Source organism: Leucoraja erinacea, chromosome 2 (genome assembly GCF_028641065.1).
Source record: "Leucoraja erinacea ecotype New England chromosome 2, Leri_hhj_1, whole genome shotgun sequence".
In the NCBI taxonomy this organism is placed as follows: Eukaryota; Metazoa; Chordata; class Chondrichthyes; order Rajiformes; family Rajidae; genus Leucoraja; species Leucoraja erinaceus.
The window spans coordinates 138,078,529-138,105,977 of record NC_073378.1 but is presented as its reverse complement, the minus strand read 5'-3'; the positions used below and the strand labels follow the sequence as shown (position 1 = coordinate 138,105,977).

At 57.8% G+C, this 27,449-nt stretch overlaps 1 protein-coding gene across 1 annotated transcript in view; it reads left to right on the top strand.

Moving 5' to 3' along the window:
* Window positions 1-27,449, top strand: part of LOC129716156 (IQ motif and ankyrin repeat domain-containing protein 1-like) — an 86,507-nt gene that overhangs the window by 47,920 nt on the left and 11,138 nt on the right. The window contains 10 exon segments of the mRNA XM_055666038.1: window positions 2,073-2,191; window positions 5,761-5,925; window positions 9,774-9,857; window positions 9,859-9,966; window positions 14,463-14,588; window positions 15,224-15,363; window positions 15,971-16,025; window positions 22,880-22,972; window positions 23,558-23,658; window positions 27,363-27,370. Coding sequence (XP_055522013.1) covers window positions 2,073-2,191; window positions 5,761-5,925; window positions 9,774-9,857; window positions 9,859-9,966; window positions 14,463-14,588; window positions 15,224-15,363; window positions 15,971-16,025; window positions 22,880-22,972; window positions 23,558-23,658; window positions 27,363-27,370 — 999 coding nt within the window.

Genomic DNA, 27,449 nt, shown 5'->3' with positions numbered 1-27,449 from the left:
ATGGTATATGGACACACTGATCTGTTTTGTAGTCATGCCTACTATGTTCTGTTGTGCTGAAGCAAAGCAAGAATTTCATTGTCCTATCAGGGACACATGACAATAGACTTACTTGAACTTGAACTTAATGTGGATAAATGTAAGTTTATCCACTTTGGTGGCTAAAAGAGGAAGGCAGAGTATTATCAAAATGGTGGCAAATGGGAAAAGTGGAAGTACAACGGGATCTGGGGGTTCTTGTTCAACAGTCACTGAAAATAATCAGGCAGTGAAGAAAGCGAATGGCATATTGGCCTTCATAATAAGAGGTGTTGAGTATAGGAGCAAAGAGGTTCTTCTGCAGTTGTACAGGGCCCTAGAGAGACCACACCTGGAGTATTGCGTGCAGTTGTGGTCTCCAAATTAGAGCAAGGACATTCTAGCTATGGAGGGTGTGCAGCATATCTCGGTTCACGAGGTTAATTCCCGGGATGGCGGGACTGTCATATGGTGAAAGAATGGAGCAACTGGGCTTGTATACACTGGAATTTAGTAGGATGAGAAGGGATCTTATTGAAACATATAAGATTATTTATGGATTAGACATGCTAGAGGCAGGAAACATGTTCCCGATGTTAGGGGAGTCCAGAACCAGAGGCCACAGTTTAACAATAAGGGGAGGCCATTTAGAATGTAGATGAGGAAAACCTTTTTCACTCAAAGAGTTGTGAATCTGTAGAATTCTCTGCCTCAGAAGGTAGTGTATGCCAAATCTCTGGATATTTTCAAGAGAGAGGTAGATGGAGCTCTTAAAACTAGCGTAGTGAAGAGATATGGGGAGAAGGCAGGAACGGGGTACTGATTGAGGATGATCTGCCATGATCACAGTGAATGGCGGTGCAGGCTCGAAGGGCAAAATGGCCTACTCCTACACATATTGTCATTTGTCTATATGCCGATAGCCCACCATACGCAACCTTATTTGGGGAGATCAACCTTCCAGGTGATTGGGGTTTCTGTGGGAAAGCATTTGGTGAACAGTGACCATAACTCATTAAGTTTTAACTCAGTGGTCAGGCAGCATGTCTGGAGATAAGTAACTCAGTAGGTCAGGTTGACCTGAAAGGTCACCTGATCCTTTTCTCCTGAGATGCTGCCTGACCCACTGAGTTACTCCAGCTTTATTCAGTGTAATCCAGCATCTGCAGTTCCTTCCTACTTGTTAGTTTTTAAAGTAGTTCTGGAAAAGTAGATGAGGTTGGACCTCGGGAATGGAACTGCTAATGTGGGGTAAGGGAAATGACAACGTCATCTTGGGACTTGGGAGAATACTTTGGGAGCAGATGTTATCATGTAAGTCCATATGTGATATGTGAGATGTTGTGGGAAGAGCAGCTGAACGGGGTTCAGGGCCAACATGATCCTGTGAGGAAGGAAGATGAGGGTGGACGGGTCTGGAAGCTCGGGATGACAAAAGTAGTTGCAAATTTTGTCAAAAGAATAAGGAAGCATATTAATGTTTAGGAAGATTAAATCAGACAGGGCCCTTAACGGATATAAAGAAAGCAGAAAATAACCGAAGCAAGGAATGAAAAGGGTCAAAAGTGGGCATGAAATGCAAGTCGCATTATGGAAAATCCATCTTTTGCAGCTAAAGGCATCTTTCCTACAGCAGGGTGAACAAAACTCCAATTCCAACCTCGCCAATGTATCGTCCCAACTTCCTCACTCAATACCCTGACTGATGAAGGCCAATGTGCCTCCCTCAATCCCCTGCTACAGCACCACTTGCAGGGATCTAAGTATGGTTGAGGTTTGAGCCCTGGGAAAGGTGCACTGGGCAGATCATTGGGGGCTGGGAATGGTGTTAGATCCATGGAACCGCATGACGTTGGGACCCCCCTCCCTAAAGCTGACCACACGACCTTCACCATTGGTGAAACCCCTGTTCTGGGCCAGGCTCGGCAGCTCCGAGGTCCAGTGGGTGAGTAGGAGGAGGATTGGCTGTGCACTGCCCACTCCCTCAAGCCCTGGCAATGCTCCACTTCAGCAGAAACCATACTGCCAGTCAGCAGGACCTTGTCTCTTCCCAGGGAAGTCGGCCATCACCATCCAGTGTGCCTTCCGGCAGTACCTGGCACGCAAGGAACAGGCCCGGCGCCGGGAGGAGAGGGAGCAGTACGAGGAGACGATGGAGAAACTGGAGAGAGAGGTGGGAACTCGGCCAACCACAGCCCCCAGCCCCCGCCACACCATGTACGCTCTGCCTCACTCCTCCTCCAGCCCCAGTCATTCCTGCCCTTCTACAGTGTTATAATCATTGACCAACATGTCCAATGTTGCAACACCCCCTTTATGCTGCCCCTCCCACAGTGCAGCGCTCCCTCAGTACCGTCCCTCCCTCAGTTTTATTTTAACCAAAAATAATGTAATCAATTATATACAATAATACTTACAGTATGAAAATCATGATCACATTGAACGGTGGTGCTGGCTCGAAGGGCTGAATGGACTACTCCTGCACTTATTGTCTATTGTCTATTGAAATAAGTCAAAATAAAACCCACCACCATAATGCGTCAAACAAATATATCAAATAAATTACTGTAGAACTAGATCACCATCCATGTTAAAGATACATTACACCGCCCATGGTGCCCAGTGACCCCAGAAATCCCCTCGAGTGCCCGTGGACAGTGCGTAATCCCTCTTGAATAACACCCGGGGGCGGACATGATCATGGAAAAGGGTGCGGGCAGAGCTCTCGTCCACCTGGCGCTGTGACTCGCGGATGGCCAGCTTGGCCAGGCCCAGGAACAACCCAACCAGGACATCTTCAGCCCCACCCTCTCCCCTACGCACAGGGTGTCCAATGATGAGGATGGTGGGTGTGAAGTTCAGCCAGAAGGCAAGGAGCAGCTCCTTCAGGTGTTGGAACAGGGGCTGCAACCTCACACACTCCATATACACGTGGTACACAGAATCTTCCAGCCCACAACAGTGGCAGGCGGCTGGTGAGTCTGTGAACCGCGAGAGAAACAGTTTGCAGGGAACTCCTCGGTGCAGAACCCTCCCTCAGTTCCGCCCCCCGAGTACCGGCCCTCCCTCACCACCCCGCCCTCCGTACCGTCCCTCTGTCAGTACCCCACTCCCCCCAGTACCCACTCCCCCCTCCCCCACTCCCCCAGTCCCCCACACTCCCCAGTACCCACTGCCCCCAGTACCCCACTCCCCCACTCCCCCACTCCCCACTCCCCCACTACCCCCCCCCTCCCCCACTCCCTCAGTACCCCACTCCCCCACTCCCCCAGTACCCCCTCCCCCACTCCCCCAGTACCCCACTCCCCCCACTCCCTCAGTACCCCCACTCCCCCACTCCCCCAGTAACCCACTCCCCCACTCCCCCAGTACCCCACTCCCCCACTCCCTCACTCCCCCACACCCCCACCCCCCACTCCCCCAGTACCCCACTCCCCCCACTCCCCCAGTACCCCACTCCCCACTCCCCCCACTCCCCCACTCCCCCACTCCCCCAGTACCCCACTCCCCCACTCCCCACTCCCTCAGTACCCCCCCACTCCCCCACTCCCACCACTCCCCCACTCTCCCACTCCCCCACTCCCCCACTCCCCCAGTACCCCACTCCCCCACTCCCACTCCTCCCCCTCCCCCACTCCCCCAGTACCCCACTCCCCCCTCTCCCCACTCCCCCAGTACCCCACTCCCCCAGTACCCCACTCCCCCACCCTCCCCCACTCCCCCACTCTCCCCACTCCCCCAGTACCCACATCCCCCTCTCTCCACTCCCCCACTCTCCCACTCCCCCCCCCCCCCCCCCAGTACCCCACCTCCCCCACTCTCCCACTCCCCCACTCCCCCAGCCCCCACTCCCCCACTCTCCCACTCCCCCACTCTCCCACTCCCCCCACCCCCCAGCACCCCACTCCCCCACTCCCCACTCCCCCCCACTCCCCCACTCCCCCCCCACTCTCCCACTCCCCCCGTACCCCACTCTCCCCACTCCCCCACTCCCCCAGTACCCCACTCTCCCACTCCCCCACTCCCCCACTCCCCCATACCCCACTCCCCCCCACCCACTCCCCCACTCCCCCAGTCCCCCAGTACCCCACTCCCCCCACTACCCCACTCCCCCAGTCCCCCACTCCCCCAGTACCCCCCTCCCCCACTTCCCCCAGTACCCCCACTCCCCCACTCCCCCCAGTCCCCCACTCCCCCCACTCCCCCACTCCCCCAGTACCCCACTCCCCCCAGTACCCCACTCCCCCAGTACCCCACTCCCCCCACTCCCCCATTACCCCACTCCCCCAGTACCCCCCTTCCCCCAGTACCCCCCACTCCCCCACTCCCCCACTCCCCCAGTACCCCACTCCCCCAGTACCCCACACCCCCAGTACCTCACTCCCCCACTCCCCCAGTACCCCACTCCCCCACTCCCCCAGTACCCCCCCAATCCCCCAGTACCCCCACTCCCCCACTCCCCCACTTCCCCCAGTACCCCACTCCCCACACTACCCCACTCCCCCAGTACCCCACTCCCCCAGTACCCCACTCCCCCAGTACCCCACTCCCCAGTACCCCACTCCCCCACTCCCCCATTACCCCCACTCCCCCAGTACCCCACTCCCCCCATACCCCACTCCCCCATTACCCCACTCCCCCAGTACCCCCACTCCCCCACTCCCCCATTACCCCCCCACTCCCCCAGTACCCCCCATTCCCCCAGTACCCCACTCCCCCAGTACCCCCACTCCCCCAGTACCCCACTCCCCCACTCCCCCAGTACCCCACTCCCCCACTCCCCCATTACCCCACTCCCCCAGTACCCCCTCCCCCAGTACCCCACTCCCCCAGTACCCCACTCCCCCACTCCCCCAGTACCCCCACTCCCCCACTCCCCCATTACCCCACTCCCCCAGTACCCCACATCCCCCACTCCCCCAGTACCCCCCTCCCCCAGTACCCCACACTCCCCCAGTACCCCATTCCCCCAGTACCCCACTCCCCCCAGTACCCCACTCCCCCCACTCCCCCAGTGCCCCACTCCCCCACTCCCCCCAGTACCCCCACTCCCCCAGTACCCACTCCCCCACTCCCCCAGTACCCCACTCCCCCCAGTACCCACTCCCACTCCCCCACTCCCCCAGTACCCCACTCCCCCAGTACCCCACTCCCCCAGTACCCCACTCCCCCACCCCCCCCACTCCCCCACTCCCCCCACTCCCCCACTACCCCTCCCCCAGTACCCCACCCCCCACTCCCCCACTCCCCCACGTACCCACTCCCCCACCTCCCCCACTCCCCCAGTGCCCCACTCCCCCCACTACCCCCCACGTCCCCCACCCCCCCACTCCCCCACTCCCCCAGTACCCCACTCCCCCACTCCCCCAGTACCCCACTCCCCCACTCCCCCAGTACCCCACTCCCCCACTCCCCCACACCCCCCACTGCCCCCACTCCCCCAGTACCCCACTCCCCCACTCCCCCAGTACCCCCTCCCCCACTCCCCCAGTACCCCCTCCCCCCACTCCCCCAGTACCCCCCCCCATTACCCCACCCCCTCAATACCCCGCACACTCAGTTCCACACTGGAGTGTTCTGGTTCCTCGAGTGAGCTGTGAACCCGGGGGTTTGCTATAATGGGGGGGAGGGGTTTAGTCCCACCACCTTGTTACAGGTCCCTGGCGGTTCATCTGGTCAGACAGGGCAGCGTGATTGATTTGGCCACAGTGGGTGGCAGTAACTCCGCTCTCTGTACTACAGGCGTATGTGGCACTGGTGAAGAGGGAGCAGGAGGCAGCTGCAAGGGAGCGCGAGAAGGAGGAGCAGGAGCGGCGACGCAAGCAGGAGCAGCAGCAGCGCAGGGTCCGCATGCTGGAAGCTGCATTTGAGGGAGACGTGGAGGAGATGCAGAGCATACTGAAGGAGGTGAGCTGGGCAGGCTCTGACCAGTGGGAATGGATGGAGGTAGCAGGTGATCCAGGTAATGCAGGGGGAATGTAGACAACAGGTGATCCAGGTAATGCAGGGGGAATGTAGACAACAGGTGATCCAGGTAATGCAGGGGGAATGTAGACAGCAGGTGATCCAGGTAATGCAGGGGGAATGTAGACAGCAGGTGATCCAGGTAATGCAGGGGGAATGTAGACAACAGGTGATCCAGGCAACGCAGGGGGAATGTAGACAGCAGGTGATCAAGGCAACGCAGAGGGAATGGAGACCCCCCCAGGTGATCCATAGACCATTAGCACCATGCTAACCATCATGACCAGCACCCATCCATGCTAATCTCACATGCCAGTGTGGACTGTAGCCATAGATAGAGCAAGATGTGTAAGAAAGAACTGCAGATGCTGGTTTGAAACAAAATTAGACACAAAATGCTGGAGTAACAGCGGGTGAGGCAGCATCTCTGGAGGGAAGGAATGAGCGACGTATTGGGTCGAGACTCTTCTTCAGACTGATGTCAGGAGAGTGGGCAGAACAAAGATAGAATGTACGCGGAGACAGTAAGAATGGCGGGAGAACTGGGAAGGGGGAGGGGATGGAAAGAGAACGCAAGTCTCTCTGAAGTTAGAGAAGTCAATGTTCATATAGCTGGGGTGTAAACTACCCAAGCAAAATATGAGGTGCTGTTCCTCCAATCTGCGCTGGACCTCACTCTGACAATGGAGAGGACAGCAAGGTCAAATTAGGAATGGGAGGGGGAGGTGAAGTGCTGAGCCACCAGGAGATCAGGTAGGATCAGGCGTACACTGGACTTATCCCCAAACTCTACCTCCGCTACATTGCCGACTGCATTGGTGCTCCCTCCTGCACCCATGCAGAACTCACTGACTTCACCAACTTCACCACTAATTTCCATCCTGCACTCAAATTCACCTGGACTATCTCAAACATCTCCCTACCATTTCTAGATCTCACTGTCTCCATCACAGGAAGCAGACTATTGACCGACATCTACTACAAACCTACTGACTCCCATAGCTATCTTGACTATACTTCATCCCAACCTGCTTCCTGTAATGACTCTATCCCCTACTCCCAATTCCTCTGTCCATGCCCGCATCTGCGCCCAGGATGAGGTGTTCAAAACCGGGGCCTGTTTCTGGACTATACATCTCTCTGGCATTTAAAATAAATTGGGACAGAAAATAGAGATGAGATTTTAGTGCGAGCACAGTTACCTGCTGCCCTCTGCAGGCAATATGTGGCCATCTGCTCCCTCTGCTTGGTTTGGTTTAATAATGTCACCTCTAGCGATATAGAGTGAAAAGCTTTGTTAGTGTGCTACACAACCACATCCGACTGCACAGTACTGTCAAGCCATACACAAGCACAACAGGTAGTGCAAAGAGAACAACATAGTGTTCCAGTTCTAGAGAAAGTGTGGATAAAGAAAATCCAATGTATGCAACAAGGTCATAAGTGATAGGAGTATCTATCTCCCCCTTCTAACCCCATTCTGCCTTCTCCCCATACACTCACCATGTATGGAAAGCACACCTCAGGTCTGGAAATAGGCAGAGCAGAGGAATAAATAGGAAAGGGGAAGGATGCAGGAAATGAGAGATTAGAGGAGGGCAGCAGTAAATTGCAAATACAGAAAGCTTCCCTGTAAATGATAAATGGGAATCAGCGAGTTCGGTATTTCAAAAAACGCAATGAATCATGGGATTTGTCAAAGTTCATTCGCTATAAGGGAAAAGCAAACACAGTGCTGGCTGTATAAACTGTATACATTCTTATCTTTATTTATAATTTTAGTGTAAAAATATATTTAATCTGAGGAGCAGGGGTTCCAGGTAGCGGGAGAGCGGGATGTAACAGCGAGAGAGAGGGGGCAGATGCGAGTGGGAGGGACATTCTCGGTAGCTGTGCTGCTGCGCGGACACAGACCCGCGCCTCATCCGCAGCCTGGGTCCCTGGCGCCGCAAGCGCAGCCGAACCGCCACTGGACCGCCTCACTTCCCGCCCGGCCCCCCCCTCCTCCCTCGAGTGTCCCATCCCCGCCAGGGAGGCGGATGGCAACGTCCGGGGCGACCCCGGACCGGCAGGATACCAGCCCGGAGCAGCGGCCCACAGCCAGCTTGGAGAAAAAGTGCCAACCCCTGCCCAACCCCGCTCCAACTCCTGAGGAACCTGCTCCCCGAGGGGCCGGAGACCACCCTCCGCAACCCCCGCCCCACCCAGCGGCCGCCGGCCAACCGCCCTGGCGCCAGCAAAAGTCAAGCACCAGCCATCAATGGGGACCCACACAAAGCGCTGGAGCAACTCCGCGGGACTGGCAGCATCTCCGGAGAAAAGGAACGTGTGACATCTCGGGTCGAGACTCTTCTCCAGAGATGTTGCCTGACCAGCCGAGCCACCGCAGCACCCCTGTGTGCATCACCGTCGATGACTGGTGCTCGGCCCCCGCCGGCACCGAGGTGGCTACCGACAGCCACTGGACAAGGCGAGTGGCGCAGCCGACGGTCCCCGGCCCGCCGGTCAATCCAGGGCTGCCGGCCAACCCAGCGGGACAGGCAGAGCCGAGCTGGAGCCAGCATTCCCCCACCTTCCCCTCCCCGCGTGCCGGCTGCAAGACCGTGACCATCCCGGGCCGGTGCCCCGCCAGCCCAGGGCCACCCCGGCCACACCCGGACAGGGACGGGACACGACACCCAGGAGGGGACGGGTATGGCCCAGCAGCAACTCAACAGCACCCGCAGCGCGGACACCCGGGCCCAACCCCAACCATGGACGGAACGCAGGCCTTCACACACGCAACAGCACAGCTGCCTTGAATGCTTGTCGCGAGTGACCCAAGACCTGAGCATGTGCAGTCGGAATACCGAACTCGCTTATTAGGACTCACCCAGTGATTGGGAAAGTAGGAGAATTCAGTTCCGGTTGCCACATTGCAGGAAGGATGTGGCAGCAATAGAGAGGGGCGAGGAGATTTACCAGACCTGCCTGAAATGTACTTTGGGTGGGCTCAGTGGGCGGCTGAGGGTAGGGACATGACCGAATCAGTGAATGGGTGGGAAGGGGAGAGGACAGTAAATAGGACACTAGGGGAGGGGACAATGAATGGGGGGCTACAGGACAGGGATGGGGACAGTGAATGGGGGGCTAGGGAGGGGACAGGGGGCTAGGGGAGGGGACAGTGAATGGGGGCTACAGGACAGGGATGGGGACAGTGAATGGGGGGCTAGGGGACAGGGATGGGGACAGTGAGTTGGGGCTAGGGGACAGGGATGGGGGTGAATGGGGGCTAGGGGACAGGGGGGGACAGTGAATGGGGGGCTAGGGGACAGGGGGGGACAGAGTGAGGGGACAGGATGGGGACAGTGAGGGGGGCTAGGGGACAGGGATGGGGACAGGAGTGGGGGGCTAGGGGACAGGATGGGGACAGTGAGTGGGGGCTAGGGGACAGGGATGGGACAGTGGTGAGGGGACGGTCAGGGTGGGGGCTAGGGGACAGGGATGGGGACAGTGAGGGGGCTAGGGGACAGGATGGGACAGTGAGTGGGGGGCTAGGGGACAGGGATGGGGACAGTGAGTGGTGGTCTAGGGGACAGGGATGGGACAGTGAATGGGGGGCTAGGGGACAGGGATGGGGACAGTGAGTGGGGGGCTAGGGGACAGGGATGGGGACAGTGAGTGGGGGCTAGGGTACAGGGGATGGGGACAGTGAGTGGGGGGCTAGGGGAGGGATGGGTCAGTGGGGGCTAAGGGAGGAACAGTCGGTGTGGCTGCTAGCTGCCACTGAGCTGCTGTTTGCTGCTGTGCAGGTATCTGAGTTGGACACAAGGAATGGTGTGGCGTTCGATGCCATGGGGCAGGTGGTGAGGCAGAGGCACCAGCTGGACATGACAGGACTGCACCGACGTACACGGCAGCACCCCCCTTGTCAGAGGCGGCTGGGGGGGGCACCCTAATGCCATCCAATTCCTCATCGAGAAAGGAGCCAACCCCAACTCCAAGGTAACCGGTGGGAGGAGGGGGGGGGGGGGGGTCAGCAGGGTCACCTCTCCACCCGCCCTCCCCTCCACGCCCCCTCACCCCCTCCCCACCTCCCCGCTCCCCACACACCCCCCCTCCCCGCTCCCCCAACACCCCCTCCCCGCTCCCCACACCCCCTCCCCCCCACCTCCCCGCTCCCCACACCCCCCTCCCCACACCCCCCTCCCCACCTCCCCACACCCCACACCCCCCCCCCCAGTCCCCGCTCCCCACACCCCCCTCCCCACCTCCCCACACCCCACACCCCACACCCCCCTCCCCACCTCCCCGCTCCCCACACCCCCCCCCTCCCCTCTCCCCACACCCCCTCCCCGCTCCCCTCTGTGTACCTCCCCAGGGTCCCACCTCCTCCCCACACCCCCCTCCCCACACCCCCCCTCCCCACCTCCCACACCCCACACCCCCCTCCCCTTCTCCTCCCCGCTCCCCACACCCCCCTCCCCACCTCCCCCACACCCCGCTCCCCACACCCCCCTCCCCACACCCCCCTGTCCACCTCCCCGCTCCCCACACCCCCCTCCCACACCTCTCCCCACACCCCACACCCCACACCCCCCTCCCCGCTCCCCACACCCCCCTCCCCACACCCCCCTCCCCACCTCCCCGCTCCCCACACCCCCCTCCCTCCCCGCTCCCCCCACCCCCCTCCCCACATCCCCTCCCCCCTCCCCACCGTGTCCACACCCCCCCTCCCCCCCCAGGTCCCTGTCTCCCCACACCCCCACACCCCCCTCCCCACCTCCCCCGCTCCCACACCCCACACCCCCCTCCCCCTCCCCACACCCCACACCCCACACCCCCCTCCCCCCTCCAGTGGTTCGCTCCCCCTGCACCCCACACCCCACACCCCACACCCCACACCCCACACCCCCCTCCCCACCTCCCCGCTCCCACACACCCCACCCCACCCACACCCCCCGTCCCCGCTCCCCACACCCCACACACCCCCTCCCCGCTCCCCACACCCCACACCCCCACACCCCCCTCCCCACCTCCCCGTCCCCCCCACCCAAACCACCCCCCCCCCCCCCCCCCACCTTATACTCCCCCGCCCCACACCCCCCTACACCCCACACCCCCATACCCGACATCCCCAGTCTCCCCACCCCACACCCCCACTCCCCTGCTCCCCCCACCCCACACACCCCCGACTCCCACCCTCCCCGCTCCCCACAACCCCACACCCCCTCCCCACCTCCCCGGTAACCCCACACCCCACACCCACACCCACAGCCCCCCTCCACCTCCTTTCCCGTCCCCACACCCCACCCCACAAACCCCCTCCCCACCTCCCCGCTCCCCACAGACCCACCCCAACCCTCCTTTTTTCCGCGCCCCACACTTCCACAACCTTGTCCCCACCTCCCGCTCCCCACACCCCACACCCCCCTCTCCCCCTCTTTCTCCTCCCCATGTCCCCACACCCCCCTCCCACCCCACACCCCCACCTCCCCACACTGTACCACACCCCGACACTCCCCGCTCCCCCACACCCCACACCCCCTCCCCCACCTGCTCCCCACACCCCCCACACCCCCCCACATGAAGTCCCCCGCTCCCCCAAAAAAACATAGAACTTAGGTCCCCACCTCCCCGCTCCCACACCCCCCTCCCCACCTCCCCACCACTCCACACCCCATCACCCTGATCATCCCCTCTCCCACCTCCCCGCTCCCCACACCCCCCTCCCTCCCCACAAGGGCCACACCCCCCTCCCCGGCTCCCCCACACCCCCCTCCCCCCCGTTCCCCACACCCCCCTCCGCGCTCCCCAAGAGAACACCCCCCCCCCACTCACTCCCCGCTCCCCACACCCCACAACCCCCCTCCCCACCTCCCGCTCCCCACACCCCCCTCCCCGTCCCCAACCCCACCACCCCCCTCCCCACCTCCCCGCTCCCACACCCCCTCCCCTCTCCCCCACACTCCCCTCCCCGCTCCCCACACCCCACACCCCCTCTCTCCCCTCCCCGCTCCACACACTGTGGCCCCCATCTAAGATAGACACTGAGTGCTGGAGTAACTCAGCGGGTCACGCAGCATCTCTGGAGAAAAAGGATGGGTGACGTTTCGGATCGGGACCCTTCTTCAGACTCTTGTACCCTCTGTGTACCTGCCCATGTCCCCACGTATATGTCCAGAGTTACCTGCCCTGTTCCGCACCCCTCCCCATGAACCTCCTGTCCCACGTATGTCCAGGGTTCCATGTCTAGGTCTCCATGTCCCCATGTGCTACCAGTGGTACCTCCCTGCATCCCATGTTCTCATTTGTCCCATTTTCCCCACATACAAAATAGAACATAGAACAGTTTAATACTGGAACAGGCTTCTATCAGGTCTCCCCTCCATACCCGACGTTCCAGAGAAAACTATCCCAAGTCTGTCCAACCTCTCCTTATAGCTGATGCCCACTAATCCAAACCACATCCTGGTAAACCTGTTTGCACCCTCTCCAAAGCCTCCATCCACATCCTTCCTGTAATGATGTGACCACAACTCCAATGTGGCCTAATCAAAGTTTTGGTTATGTCTCTGCATCCTTGTGACCCCATGTACTCCCTGCGTTATCTTTCTCCATCTCCATGTCTCATGTAGTCTCCGTGTCCACATGTACTGTGTCGCATGTAGTCCACATGTACTCCTGTGTCATGAAGTCCACGGGTCCGCATAAAAACATAGAAATTAGGTGTAGGAGTAGGCCATTCGGCCCTTCGAGCCTGCACCGCCATTCAATATGATCATGGCTGATCATCCAACTCAGTATCCCATCCCTGCCTTCTCTCCATACCCCCTGATCCCTTTAGCCACAAGGGCCACATCTAACTCCCTCTTAAATATAGCCAATGATCTGGCCTCAACTACCTTCTGTGGCAGAGAATTCCACAGATTCACCACTCACTGTGTAAAAAACCGAGCCAGCACCACCATTCATTGTGATCATGGCTGATCGTCCCCAATCAATAAACCGTGCCTGCCTTCTCCTCATATCCCTTGACTCCACTAGCCCCTAGAGCTCTATCTAACTCTCTCTTAAATCCATCCAGCGATTTGGCCTCCACTGCCCTCTGTGGCAGGGAATTCCACAAATTCACAACTCTCTGGTTGAAAAAGTTTTTTCTCACCTCAGTCTTAAATGGCTTCCCCTTTATTCTAAGACTGTGGCATCTGGTTCTGGACTCACCCAACATTGGGAATATGTTTCCTGCATCTAGCTTGTCCAGTCCTTTTATAATTTTATATGTTTCTATAGATCCCCCTCGTCCTTCTAAACTCCAGTGAATACAAGCCTAGTCTTTTAAATCTTTCCTCATATGACAGTCCCGCCATCCCAGGGATCAATCTTGTGAACCTACACTGCATTGCCTCAATCACAAGGATGTCCTTCCTCAAATTAGGAGACCAAAACTGTACACAATACTCCAGATGTGGTCTCACCAGAGCCCTATACAACTGCAGAAGAACCTCTTTACTCCTTACTGAAATCCTCTTGTTATGAAGGTCAACATTCTATTAGCTTTCTTCACTGCCAGCTGTACCTGCATGCCAACTTTCAGTGACTAGTGGATTTAACACTATCCTAAATTTCCCTCGTTAGCCACGGTTGAGCTGCCTTCCCTGTTTTATTTTTTCGCCAGACAGGGATGAACAAATTTTTGGAGTTTATCCATGCGACCTTTAAATCCACCGTCAACGCTTTAAATATAATTTTCAGTGTATCCTAACCAATTCCCGTCATACCAAGTAGTTCCCGTGTCTGTGGCCTGTGTCCATGTGCTACCCATGTTCACCCTGTGGTCCATGTACATGTGTTACCCGTGTTCACACAGACTGACCCTGTGGTCCATGTCCATGTGCTGCCCGTGTTCACCCTGTGGTCTGTGTCCATGTGCTACCCGTGTTCACCCTGTGGTCCATGTCCATGTGCTACCCGTGTTCACCCTGTGGTCTGTGTCCATGTGCTGCCCGTGTTCACCCTGTGGTCTGTGTCCATGTGCTGCCCGTGTTCACACTGTGGTCTGTGTCCATGTGCTGCCCGTGTTCACACTGTGTGTCTGTGTCCATGTGCTACCCGTGTTCACCCTGTGGTCTGTGTCCATGTGCTGCCCGTGTTCACCCTGTGGTCTGTGTCCATGTGCTGCCCGTGTTCACACTGTGGTCTGTGTCCATGTGCTACCCGTGTTCACACTGTGTGGTCTGTGTCCATGTGCTACCCGTGTTCACACTGTGGTCTGTGTCCATGTGCTACCCGTGTTCACCCTGTGGTCTGTGTCCATGTGCTGCCCGTGTTCACCCTGTGGTCTGTGTCCATGTGCTGCCCGTGTTCACCCTGTGGTCCATGTCCATGTGCTGCCCGTGTTCACCCTGTGGTCTGTGTCCATGTGCTGCCCGTGTTCACCCTGTGGTCCATGTCCATGTGCTGCCCGTGTCCACATAGACTGACCCTGTGGTCTGTGTCAGGGTGCGTATGGACGGACTCCTCTGTATCGGGCAGCGTTTGGGGGCCACGTGGCAGCCATTCAGATCCTACTCCAGAACGGAGCAGACCCTCGCATCCATGCAGAGGACGGCATGGTCCCAGGAGAGGTAAGGACACAGTCACCGGGTGCCGTTCACACTGGGGCTGCACACACACACACATGGGTGGGTGCCTGAGCTGTGGGAACCCTCCACCATTACACAGACGCACGAGGCAGAGTCTGCACTAACAAAGCCACCGCTGCAAGGGGCAGAGTGGGCAGAGCAGAGCTGGCCATGCTTCAGCTCAACATCGTTCTGCTCACCCCACTGCTGCTTAGAGCGCTGCAGGATGAGGGGTGATCTTATCGAAGTGTATCAATTATGGGGCGAATGCACAGAGCCTTTTACCCAGTAGGGGAATCAAGAAGCAGAGGACATGGGTTTAAGGTGAGTGTGGACAGCTTTGATAGGAACCTGAGGGGCAACTCTTCCAGCAGGGAGAGTGGGTGTATGGAACGAGTTGCTGGAAGAGGTAGTCGAGGCAGGTACAATCACAATGTTCAAAAGACATTTGGCCAGGTACATGGATAGGAATATGGGGTGGGCTAGGGTGAGAAGGGGCAGCGGGTAGGGTGGGGGACGGTGGGAAGGGTTGGGGTGGGGAGGGTTGGGGTGGGGCGGTTGGCAGTGAGTTTTGGGGCGGGTGGGGAGGATCAGGGGGCTGGTTCCTGGTTCCTGACGTTCCCTGTGGCGGTGGGCAGATTGCATCGACAGACTCCACCACCAGAATCCTACAGGACTGGGAAATTGGCCACACCGAGGTCCTGAGGGAGAAGATGGAAGCCGAGGTCCAGCGCAGGCGGGTTGCAGAACAGCAGCAGCAGAGGGAGGAAGCCGACAGGTCAGGGGTCAGGGTGGGGGTCATCACCCCGCAGGGGGTGGGAGGGAGGGGGCGGGGGCAGAGTGGAGGGGAGTGGGAAGGGGTCCAAGGGGAGAGAGGAGGGGGGAGGGGGAGAGAGAGGAGGGGGGAGCGGGAGAGAGGAGGGGGAGAGAGGAGGGGGAGAGGGCAGGGGGAGAGTAGAGAGGGGGGAGGGGGGAGGGGGAGAGGGAGAGAGGGGGGGGAGGGGGAGAGAGAGGAGGGGGGAGGGAGAAAGAGGGAGGGGGACGGAAAGAGAGGGATAGAGAAAGGGAAAGAGAGGGAGAGGGAGAGGGGGAGAGAGAGGGAGGGGGAGAGAGGGGGGAGGTGGGAGAGAGAGGGGGCAGGGGGGAGAGTAGGGGAGGGGGGGGAGGGGGAGAGAGAGGAGAGCAGGGTGAGGGAGAGAGGAGGGGCAGGGAGGAGAGGGAACACAGCGGAGAGAGAGGAGGGGACAGGAAGGGGTGAGGGGGCAGGGGGAGAGAGGGGACAGGGAGAGAGGAGAGTACGGGGGGGGTGAAGGGGAACAGGGGAGGTGATGAGTGGCTAACCCCTGGGATGTGACCCCTGACCCGCCTCATCCCTCCCTCTCCAGGATCCAGACCCAGGTGTCAGAAATAGAGAAGGAGCAGAACCGCAACCAGCAAGAGGTGAGTGTTGCAGTGGTGACCCCCCTCCCAGGGGAGAACATCGAGCTTACCCCCCACCCGCCCACCCCCGTGCGGTCCCCCATACCCCTCGCCAGGGGAGACCACTGATCTGGCCGGTCACTAGTGACCCCTGCCCCCACAGTGACCGCCCCCCCCCACAGTGACCCTCCCTTCCCCACACCGTGACCCCTCCATCACAGTGATCCCGCCACAACTCTCTTCTCCCCTCACCCCGTCCTATCATCCTCCCAGCACTGAGGGACGGCGCACTATTTTTTCTGGGTTTTTTTAAATCAAAAATAATTTAATCGATTACGATACAAAATATTATTCACAAACCGAAATCGTGGTAACACACCCACCACCATAACACAAAATCATCAAATTATATATCACTAAATTTTCAAATAACTATGATGCAATTCCTATTAAGGATACATTCCACCCCCTGTGGTGCCCAGCGGTCCCGGAAATCCCCCAGTGCCCGTGGACAGCGCGTAGTCCCTCTCTAACACCACCCGGGCACGGACATAACCCCGGTAAAGGGGCAGGCAGCCGGCTCGGGCAGAGACCTCTTCCACCTGGTGCCGTGACTCGCGGATGACCAGCTTGGCCAGGCCCAGGAACAACCCAACCAGGACATCTTCAGCCCTACCCTCTCCCCCACGCACAGGGTGTCCAAAGATGAGGATAGTGGGTGTGAAGTTCAGCCAGAAGGCAAGGAGCAGCCCCTTTAGGTGTTGGAACAGGGGCTGCAACCTCACACACTCCATATACACGTGGTACATAGAATCTTCCAGCCCACAACAGTGGCAGGCGGCTGGCGAGTCTGTGAACTGCGAGAGAAACAGGTTGCAGGGGCACCTCAGTGCAGAACCCTCCACCCCAGGTCCCCAATATAGAGGGGCAGAATCCCAGCATAGAGGGACCCCACTGGGAGGCCCCTTCATGACCAAATGGCAACAGGGACCGCCATTTTGTGCTGGACTGTGGACCAGTGCGAGGCAGTGCAGGGTGTGGAGGAGGAGCCCGTATAGGACACGCCTCCCTGTGTCTCGGAGGGAGATGAAGGATGTCGAGGAATGGCAGCTCATGTTGTGTAGGACCAGCTCCTGAGAAGGATTACGGTGCCTGGGTCTGATGAGTACTTGTAGCTGAGCGGGGGTTTGCTGAACCGTGAGCACTCGACAAGTTTGAGCCTCCCCGATACCCGATGGGGCGGGACATGGGCCGGCTGCTCTCATGACCGGGCTTTCACCCTCCACCGGCTGAGGGGGGGCCTGGTCCACCGCAACCAGGTTGTAGACCTTCAGCAGGTCCCGGTAGAAGCCGGGCATCACCAGCAGGACAGCACGGCTGATGCCCACCACCAGTGTCCACGTACCTGCTGGAAAAAGTGCGTTGCCAGCACGTGCCACCTGGGAGGATGCCCAGAGTACAGATTTCTCTGCAGGGTCCTGCGGCTGAGAGCTGCTAGTTGGGTGCCAATGCACACCAGCGACTGACCGCCCTCCTCAATCAGGAGACTCAGGACCGCTGGAGAGACCCAGTGCTTTCCGTTGCCCCAGAACAAGTCCACCAACTTCTTCTGGATGATCCCAGCAAAGGTGTGTGATGGGACCAGGGTGGTGAATCCGTACCGGAGCATGGAGGCCACCAGTTGGATAATGACCAACACTCTGCCCCGTTAGGAAAGCTCTCCCCCAGCCGGGCGACGACTTTCATCTCCAGCTCCTGCCAGTTTGCCGGTCAGGTAGACTCCCAAGTAGAGGAAATGCGAGGTTCTCCATGTGAAAGGCCACATCACCTCCGGGAGGGAGTCCATCTGCCAGGGACCCACCAAGAGTCCGGAACATGTCCTCCAGGTGATCCTGGCAGAGGAGGCAACCAAGAAGACCTGTTGGCACTCGCGCATCCTCTGCAGGTCGAAGGGGTCGGTGATCATGAGGATGTTCATCGGCGTAGGGTGAGAGGACCACCTCCATGTCCGGCCTCACATAGAACCATGCCCCTCAATCTCCACTGAAGCAGACTGAAGAACGGCCCCACACAGATGGTGTATAGTTGGCCTGACATGGGGCAGCCCTGACGTACTCCTCTGCGGTAGGGAATGGGGGCTGTCAAGGTTTTGTTTACTTTAACGAGGCACTCCGTGGCGGCATATAAAAGCCGGATCCGGGCCACAAAGTGCGGTCCGATCCCAAACGCCCGCAGTCCTCAGGAGAAACACGTGATCCATCCTGTCGAAAGCTTTCTCCTGGTCGAGGGAGAGAAAGGCAGTGGGTACACTGGTCTCCTGAACCAGGCAAACCAGGTCCCAGACCAGATGGATATTGTCCTGGATGGACCGGCCTGGGGCCGTCTAAGACGGGTCAGGGTGGATCGCTTGGGCCAGCACTGAACCTAGATGGTTGGCCATTGCCCTGGCAATGACCTTGTAGTCGGTGCAGAGGAGGGAGACTGGGCGCCAGTTCTTTAGTAGGCAGAGATCGCTCTTCTTGGGCAGAAGGACCACAGCAGCCCTCCGCTAAGACAGGGCCATCTCTCCGGTCACCAGGCTCTCCCTCAGGACCTCCCCCAGGACCTCCAAGAATGTGCAGAGGAACCCTTCTGGTCGTCCAGGCCAGGGAATATGCCTCTTCGGTGCTGATGGAGGGCCGCGGTCAGTGGGGGGGGGGGCGTCCAGATGCTCGGCACCCTCCGGGATGACCATGGCTAGACCTTCCCACAGATCACTGCACTCATCCCCGCCGGAGCTATCCGATGAGAACAAGGTCCCGTAAAAGGAACAAACTGCCGCATTGATGTCATCTGGTTCGGTGACGGAGGAGTCATCGTCAACAAACTGCTGACAGACCCCGCCACTTCTCCAGCGAGTAGAAGAAAGGTGAACCATGGTCCAAATCATGGAGCAATTGGATCCACGACGTCACGTACAGGCCTCGAGATTGCTCTAACTGCATCTCCTTCCGCTCGTCCTTCTCCTGCTGTTCCCTGCCAGAGGATCGTGTCCCTGGAAACCTAGACGCAAATCCAAATGGAGCAGCTCACTGCCGAGCTGTTTGACCCTGGGATTGCGCCACTTGTCCGTCCCTCTAGTGTACCCCTGACAGAAGCAGCGGATGTGGGCTTTGCCCAAATCCCACCGTAGCCGCAGGCAGTGAAATCCTCCCCCGCTTTTCTTTCCAGGTGGTCCAGAACCTGGTGATTCTGGGACTCAGAACCGCACCGACCAGCGATCCCCACACATTAACACTATCCTACACACACAAGGGACAATTTTACATTTATACCAAGCCAATTAACAAACCTGTACGTCTTTGGGGTGTGGGAGGAAACCGAAGATCTCAGAGAAAACCCACGTGGTCACTGGGAGAACGTACAAACTCCATACAGACAGCACCCGTAATCGGAATCGAACCCGGGTCTGTAAATGCTGTAAGGCATCAACTCCACCACCGTGCCGCCCTTTCGACGGGGGGAGCAAGAACATCCATTAACTCACTGCCTGAGGAGTCCCATTCCACCCGCCCACTATAGATGGAGTCACCATCCCCATCTTTGGACACAACCTTGTTGTTTAATACACCCGCCCCACCCTGTGCAGCGGTTACCTCTTCCCCACCCGCTGGTCTCTCCTCCACCTCCATCCCAACCCTGGGGTCAGTGGCAGAGGGGCATTCCCCAGATGTACCGGGGAGTTAACGCCATCGGTGGGGGGGGTGTCTATCTCTCTGCAAGTTTGGCCGCAAGGAGGTTTAGTGGCACCAGAGGCTGAGGCCTCCACCCGAGATTTGGAGCAATTCCCCACTTCCTTGCAGGCATGGCACCTTGGGCACTGCAATGTCCATAAGATGATGACATCTCACCCATCCTGCTGGACACAGAAGTGCCCATCAACTTCCTCCTCCCAATCCAACAGCACAGTCAACTTGTACCGGAGGGAAAGAACGTGCCGCAGTTCCTTTTTACACAAATTCTATGATATCGGGGTGATGTCCGGTTGGGGAAGGAGGACCTCATTTGGTGACAGGACCACCCACTGCACTTTGGTCACCAAGGGTGCGACCTGCAGGAATGTTCCCCCCATTAGATCCCTTTACTCACAGCCACATTCACCCCTCATCGGACTCCAGGAAGAACACGGCCTTCCCGAACGTTCTGCCCACGGACACGATGCCTGCGGGCTTGGCCACCACGTCCTCTGCAACCTCACAACCAGGTTCATTTGGGGGGGGCACATAGCACCTGATCCCACATTCAAAGGGCGTGTTCCATTACTGATACTGGTAATGGAATGTTACGGCGGCAGGCGCGGGCACACCGCGACGCCCTGTGTCTCCCTTTCAAGGGAGATGCTAAAAATGCATTTCGTTGTCTCTGTACTGTACACTGACAATGACAATAAATTGAATCATTTCATTTTTCATTTCATTTCCTCATGGGGAACTGGGCCCCAAGAGGAATAGCTGAAGCAGCCGCCTTGGCATAGCCCCTGAAGGCCCTGGTCCCCCAGAACACTGACCTGGCATGGTACCAGACACTACATTTAACAACAAACATACAACAAACAGTCAAATGGCATGAAGCCAGTGTTCACACACAAACAAGGGACAGTTCGTGGGAGGGAGATGAGTGGTGTTGAAAATGAAGATGAAAGCATCCGGTTATGGCAACTCCCAAACCTGCTGCGACAACACCTCTTCAGCCCGGCTATCCCGACTCTCCACCATTCCCCGGCGAGCTGCGGATTCTCGCAGATAACCCCAGCTGGTCTTCACTGTTCCTGCAGCAACGAAAGGGATTTCTGCTGTCTGTGTTGCTGGAATGCCCCTATGGTCTTGCCATGAGAAAGGAAGCTTCATCAGCTCCAGCTTTCAAGGCTGCAGAATGTCGAGACGCTGTAGAAATCCTCCGACGCCACATGAAACAGGGTGTGAGCTATAGGGAGAGGTTGAGTAGGCTGGGTCAAGTTCATGGAACGCAGGAGGATGAGGGGTGATCTTATAGAGGTGTACAAAATCATGAGAGGAATAGATTGGGTAGATGCACAGAGTCTCTTGCCCAGAGTAGGGGAATCGTGGACCAGAGGACATAGGTTCAAGGTGAAGGGGAAAAGATTTAATAGGAATCTGAGGGGCAACTTTTTCACACAAAGGGTGGTGGGTGTGTGGAACAAGCTGCTAGAGGAGGTAGTTGAGGCTGGGACTATCCGAACGTTTAAAAAACAGTTAGACAGGTACATGGATAGGACAGGTTTGGAGGGATATGGACTAAGCGCAGGCAGGTGGGACTAGTGTAGCTGGGACATGTTGGCTGCTGTGAGTGAGTTGCGCAGAAGGGTATGTTTCCACACTGTATCACTCTGACAAGACCGGCCCGGACAGTAACGACGAGGCAGTAAGATGGGGGGGGGCCAAAAGTCATTTAAATCGACAAATTCGTATGTTTTGTCATCAGTTCCGATACACCACCACCACCACGACACAGAGGGAGGGGTATACTGAGGGAGTGGTGCACTGGAGGAGTGGGGGTACTGGGGGGAGTGGGGTACTGGGGAGGGGTACTGGGGAGTGGGGTACTGGGGAGTGGGGTACTGGGGGGAGTGGGGTACTGGGGAGAGTGGGGGGAGTGGGTACTGGGGTAGTGGGGGGGGGGGTACTGGGGGGAGTGGGTAGTGGGGGAGGGGTACTGGGGGAGTGGGGTACTGGGGGAGTGGGTACTGGGGGAGTGGGGGTATGGGGGTGGGGGGAGGGGGTGTGGGTACTGGGGGAGTGGGTACTGGGGAGTGGGGTACTGGGGGAGTGGGGGGGGGGAGTGGGTACTGGGGAGTGGGGTACTGGGGGAGTGGGGGAAGGGGGGAGTGGGTACTGGGGGAGTGGGGTACTGGGGGAGTGGGGGAGTGGGGGAGTGGGTTACTGGGGGAGTGGGGTACTGGGGGAGTGGGGGAGTGGGGTACTGGGGGGGTGAGTGGTGTACTGGGGGAGTGGGGGAGTGGGGTGGGGGAGTGGGGTACTGGGGGAGTGGGGGAGTGGGGGGGAGTGGGGCAACTGGGGGAGTGGGGGAGTGGGTTACTGGGGAGTGGGGAGTGGGGGAGTGGGGGAGGGGTACTGGGGGAGTGGGGGGTGGGGGAGTGGGGGAGTGGTTACTGGGGGAGTGGGGAAGTGGGGTACTGGGGGACTGGGGGGTGAGTGGGGGTACTGGGGGTGGGGAGTGGGGGAGGGGTAGTGGGGGAGTACTGGGGGTGGGTACGGGGGAGTGGGGTACTGGGGGAGTGGGGGGAGTTGGGGAGTGGGGGAGTGGGGGGGTACTGGGGGAGTGGGGGTACTGGGGAGGGAGTGGGGTACTGGGGGAGTGGGGGACTGGAGAGTGGGGTATTGGGGTAGTGGGGGAGTACTGGGGGGCAGTACTGGGGGGAGTGGGGTAGTGGGTACTGGGGAGTGGGGTACTGGGGGAGTGGGGAGTGGGGGGAGAGTGGGGTACTGGGGGAATGGGGGAGTGGTGGGAGTGGGGGGGGTACTGGGGAGGGGTGGGGGGTACTGGGATTTGGGGAGTGGGGTACTCTGGGGGAATGGGGGAGGTGGGGGGAGTGGGGGAGGGGGGTACTGGGGGAGTGGGGGTACTGGGAGAGTGGGGTACAGGGGGAATGGGGGATACTGGGGGAGTGGGGGGAGTGGTGATAGTCAGGGAGGGGTGATACTGAGGAGCCAGGTTGAGACAGGCCATGTATCGTTGTACAAGGCAGGGTTCAGCATGAACTGAGAGCTGGGGGGAGGGAGAGCCCACACTGGTGTCTGGGATCAGTGCTGTGTCGGTACAAGACATTGCACACACTAACCCCGTCACTCCCGCAGATGCATAAGGCCTACGCTGAGCTCCAGAAACGCATCAATGAGCATGACAAGTGTGTGCTTCAAAACATGGGCAAGCCCAACATCACACTAAAGGTAAGTCAGCACTTCAACACAAGCCCGGCCTTGCGTTCTCCCACCCCACCTCCCCACCCCCTCCCACACCACCCCCCCCACTCACATACACCTGCCCTCAGCCCCTCTCACACCGTCTGTCACCCCCTCCTTCAGCCCCTCTCACACCCCCTCCCTCACACCCTCCACCCCCCTCACCCCTGCTCACCGCCTCCCACACACCCACCCTCCCTCTCTCACCACTTTGCACTCACCATCTCCCTCACCTTCCCCTCCCCTCTACCCTTCCTCCTCCCCCTCCTCAGTCCTCATTCCCACCCTCCACTTCCTCATGATTTCCTTCTGTCTCTCTTCCCCCTTCCCTCACCTCCTCCTCCTATACCCCACTCCTCCCCTCTTCCCTTCTCCTCCCCTCTCCTCTCCTCCCCTCCTCCCATACCCACTCCTCCCAAACTACCCACTCCATCTACCCTCTCCCCTTCCCCCTCCCCTCTCCCCTCCACCTCCCTTCTCCCCTCTCCCTCCCTCCCCCCCCCCAACCCCACACCCCCCCCTACCCTCTCCCTCGCCCCAGAGCAGCCTGACGGTGCATCCCTCCTTATCCAGGCTATCCGTGATGCAGAAGAGGTTCTGGTGGTGAAGAAGGCAGCAGCGGCCAAGGGAGAAGAGCGCCTCGCACTGGCCAAGCTGCAGCTCAGGGAGAAGCTGCCAGAGGGGTGAGTGGGGGGGGGGGGGGGGGGACTGACCCAGGGGGAGTGGGGGCGATACAAACCCTGGTGGGGAAATACTTGTGTATGGCGTGCACAGCCTAAAGTTGTAGGACAACTTGTTCTATTTGATCTTACTTGATTGTGCACGCCAGGTTGATTGCATTCGTCGAAACAGGTCAGACCACGTGAAGGTTGCAATCTCCCACGCCGGGGGAATACTGACCCGGGGGGATGGATACTAGCCCAGAGGTGGGGGGCAGTTTCAGTAGGTTCATCAAGGAGCAGAATTGGGCCATTCAACCCATCAAGTCTACTCCATCTTTCATGGCTGACCTACCTTTCACCCTCGACCTCATTCACCTGCCTTCTTCCCATAGCCCCTGACACCTGTACTAATGAGAGTAAGATAGGAAACCATGGGCAGTAGGAATGCACTCGCCCCCCCCCCCCCCCCCCCATAACTCAATATGATCACGGCTGATCTGCCCCAGGACTCAACCCTTCCCTTCCCAACCCCCTCAGTCCATCTCATCTCACCATCCCCTCATCTTTAAACCCTAGCCTCCATTCACCATGCAGACCCAACACCGATCCTGTGTAAGTTTGCCATAGATTCACGTCACGGCAGGAGGACATCCCCAGGCAGCTCAGTGTGAACAACCTTGATGAAGGCTCTCCCACCACACCCCCTCTGTCAACTCCTCCCACAGCGATACAGCATGGAAACAGGCCCTTCAGCCCGAGTCCACACCGTCCAGCGATCACTAGGTGTATCCCTGCACACTAGGTATAATTTACAGAAGGCAATTAACCTACAAACCTACACGTCTTTGGAATGTGGGAGGAAACTGGAGCTCCCGGAGAAAACCCACTCGGTCACGGGGAGAATGTGCTAACTCCATACAGACAGCAGCCGTAATCAGGATGGAACGCGGGTCTCTGGCGCTGAGAGGCAGCAGCTCTACCCGCTGTGCCACCGTGCTGCTTACAACAATATTGGATACCCACTCTATGTTGATGCACACTCTCGGCCCCTCTGCACACCACGGGATTCCTTGTATTAAAGTGAATGCAGTGAAGCTCACCAGCCCTCACACATCGCCTCCAACCTCTGCCTTTTCTACAAGTCATTCTGTCTCACTCCCCCTCCAACCTGCTGCATTGTCGTTCTGGGTCCCAACCTCTCCCCACCTCATCCTCCCCAATAGCAGGAGCATACCTCCCCTCAAGGATATTGGTGCCCTCCAGTTCAGGTGTAGCCCATCCCTCATGCAGGTCCACCTGTCTCAACCAAGCTCCCAATGGCCCAAGAACCTAAACCTCCACCCTGCACAAGCTCTACATTGTACCTGCCTCAACTACCTCCACTGGCAGCTCGTTCCTTACACCCACCATGCTCTGAGTTAATATGTTGCCTCTCGGGTACCTGTTAAAATATTTCCCCTCTCACCTTAAATATATGGCCTCTGGTTCTTCATTCCCCTATTGTTGGAACTAGACTAAAATCTGTACATTCATCCCATCCCATCTCCTCATGACTTTCTACACCTCTATAAAAGTGTGGTGGATATATGGAACGAGCTGTTCTATGAGGTAGGTGAGGCAGCTACAATCACAGCATTTAAAAGACATCTGGACGGATACATAGATAGGGAAGATCTAGAGGGAGATGGGCCAAATGTGGGCAAATGAGACTAGCTTAGATGGGGCATCTTGGTCAGCATAGATCAGTTGGGCCAGAGGGCCCGTTTCCGTGCTGTATGACTACCCTCTAAGATCACCCACACAGCCTCCTGCACAGTTTACTTTATCTATTCACCTCCAAGAAATAAAGTCCTAGCCTGCCCAACCTCTGGCGATAGCTCAGACCCTTGGGTCCTGGCAACACCCTTGTAAACCTTCTCTGCGCTTCCCATCTTTCATATGCAGGGTGACCAAACCTGAACACGATAGTCCTCCGACAGGGGCAGGTACATTTACAACTTTTAAATGGCATTGGACGGGGAGTTAGTTAGGAAGAATGTCAAAGGATTTGTGCTGCATGGGATTGGTGTGGATAGGCACGGATGAGGTGGGCTGAAAGGGCAGGTTCAGTGCTGCATGGTTCAATGCTGAAAGATCAACAGATGCATCAGGCATGTCCCACTATCATATGTCCATGTTGACTCTGCTCAGCCCTATTAGTCTGTTCATGGAGTTTTGTAGTCACAATACGAGTGCATGCAGGTGCATCCTGTGATTCAGAACAATGGCCTGTGATGTATACATATGGCATTTGGGTTCATTTTGTTTGGAGATACAGCGCAGAATCAAGCCCTTCATCCCACCATCAGCTCCGACCAGCGATCCCCGCACACTAAAGCAATCCTACGCACCAGGGGCGATTTACAATTTTACAGAAGCCAATTAACCTACAAACCTTTGAGGCAGGTACTATAACTGTCTTTACTCTAACAATAGGCAGTAACTCTACCGCTGCGCCACCATGCCGCTCTTTGGCCTGGTCTTTGGCAGCTGTACAGAGAGCTGGAGTATTGCAAACAGTTTCAGTATTCACACATGGGGAAGAATGTTCTGACTATCACAGAGCTGAACAGCACAGAAACAGGCCCTTTGACCCACTGTCCACGATGACCATTCTGGGCCATATCCCCCCTAAACCCCTCCTATCCAGTTATCTATCTTTTAAAAGTCGTACTTGTATCACTTCTATAGCTTCCTCTGGCAGCTCATTCCAGATATGGACTACTATCTGAGTGAACAAGTTGCTCCTGAGGTTCCTCTCAAATCTCCACCCTGAAGTGGCATTTGGACAGCAACATGGATAGGATGGGTTTAGAGGGATATGGGCCAAATGCCAACTGAGCCATCCTGCCAACAACTAGAGAGCAGCCTTGAGCTACTGTCTACCACATTGGAGACCGGCAGCCTATAAAGATAGATGGACTTTATCTTACTCGAAACTTCATTTACATTATTCCCATTATTATGTACCTACACTGTGGATGGCTCGATTGTAATCATGTACTGTCTTTCCGCTGACTGGTTAGCATGCAACAAAAGCTTTGCACTGTACCTCGGTACACATGACAATAAACTCAACTCAAGTGCGGGCAGGTGGGACTAGTGTAGCTGGGGCATGTTGGTCGGCATGGACAGGTTGGGCGGAAGGGCCTGTTTCCACACTGTATGACCCTATGGTTCTTAAGCCAGTGCCTTGTAGTTTTGGATCCTCTCTGTCTACTTGCCCAGAAGCAGTGCTGAGAAGGTTCATTCAGTTGGATCCTGGGAGGAGAAGGTTGATACCTGGGGAGAGGGGGGGTGCGTTTGGGCTGGCATGGTTCACAAGGAGGGGAGGTGATTGAAACATAATTCTGGCCACAGCAGGGAGGTTGTTATCTCCAGCCAGGGGGCATTGCTGCAGATTAAGGCCCTGGTGCCTCACAGAGTCATGGCTGTTGGTGATTCTCTCACCATGAGAGCTATGGAGAGCCAGTGATGAGATTTGAGGCACAGACTGACAATGATTTGTGGGCAAAGTCACGAGGCACAGGTGGAGCTGATGCCAAGACTAGACCAGGTATGGTGGGCTAGGATTAATTGGCTGAAGGGCCGGCTCCCACTGGTGTTCTGAGGACGATTGTGACAGACGGAGTGAGGATGGTTCATGGGCCAAGGAGGCAGCCATGTTCTGTATGTAGACAGGAACGTCCAAAGTTTTGACGACACTCCCTCCTCCCTCCTCCCCCCTCTCCTCCCCCACTCTACTCTTCCCCCTCTCCTCCCCC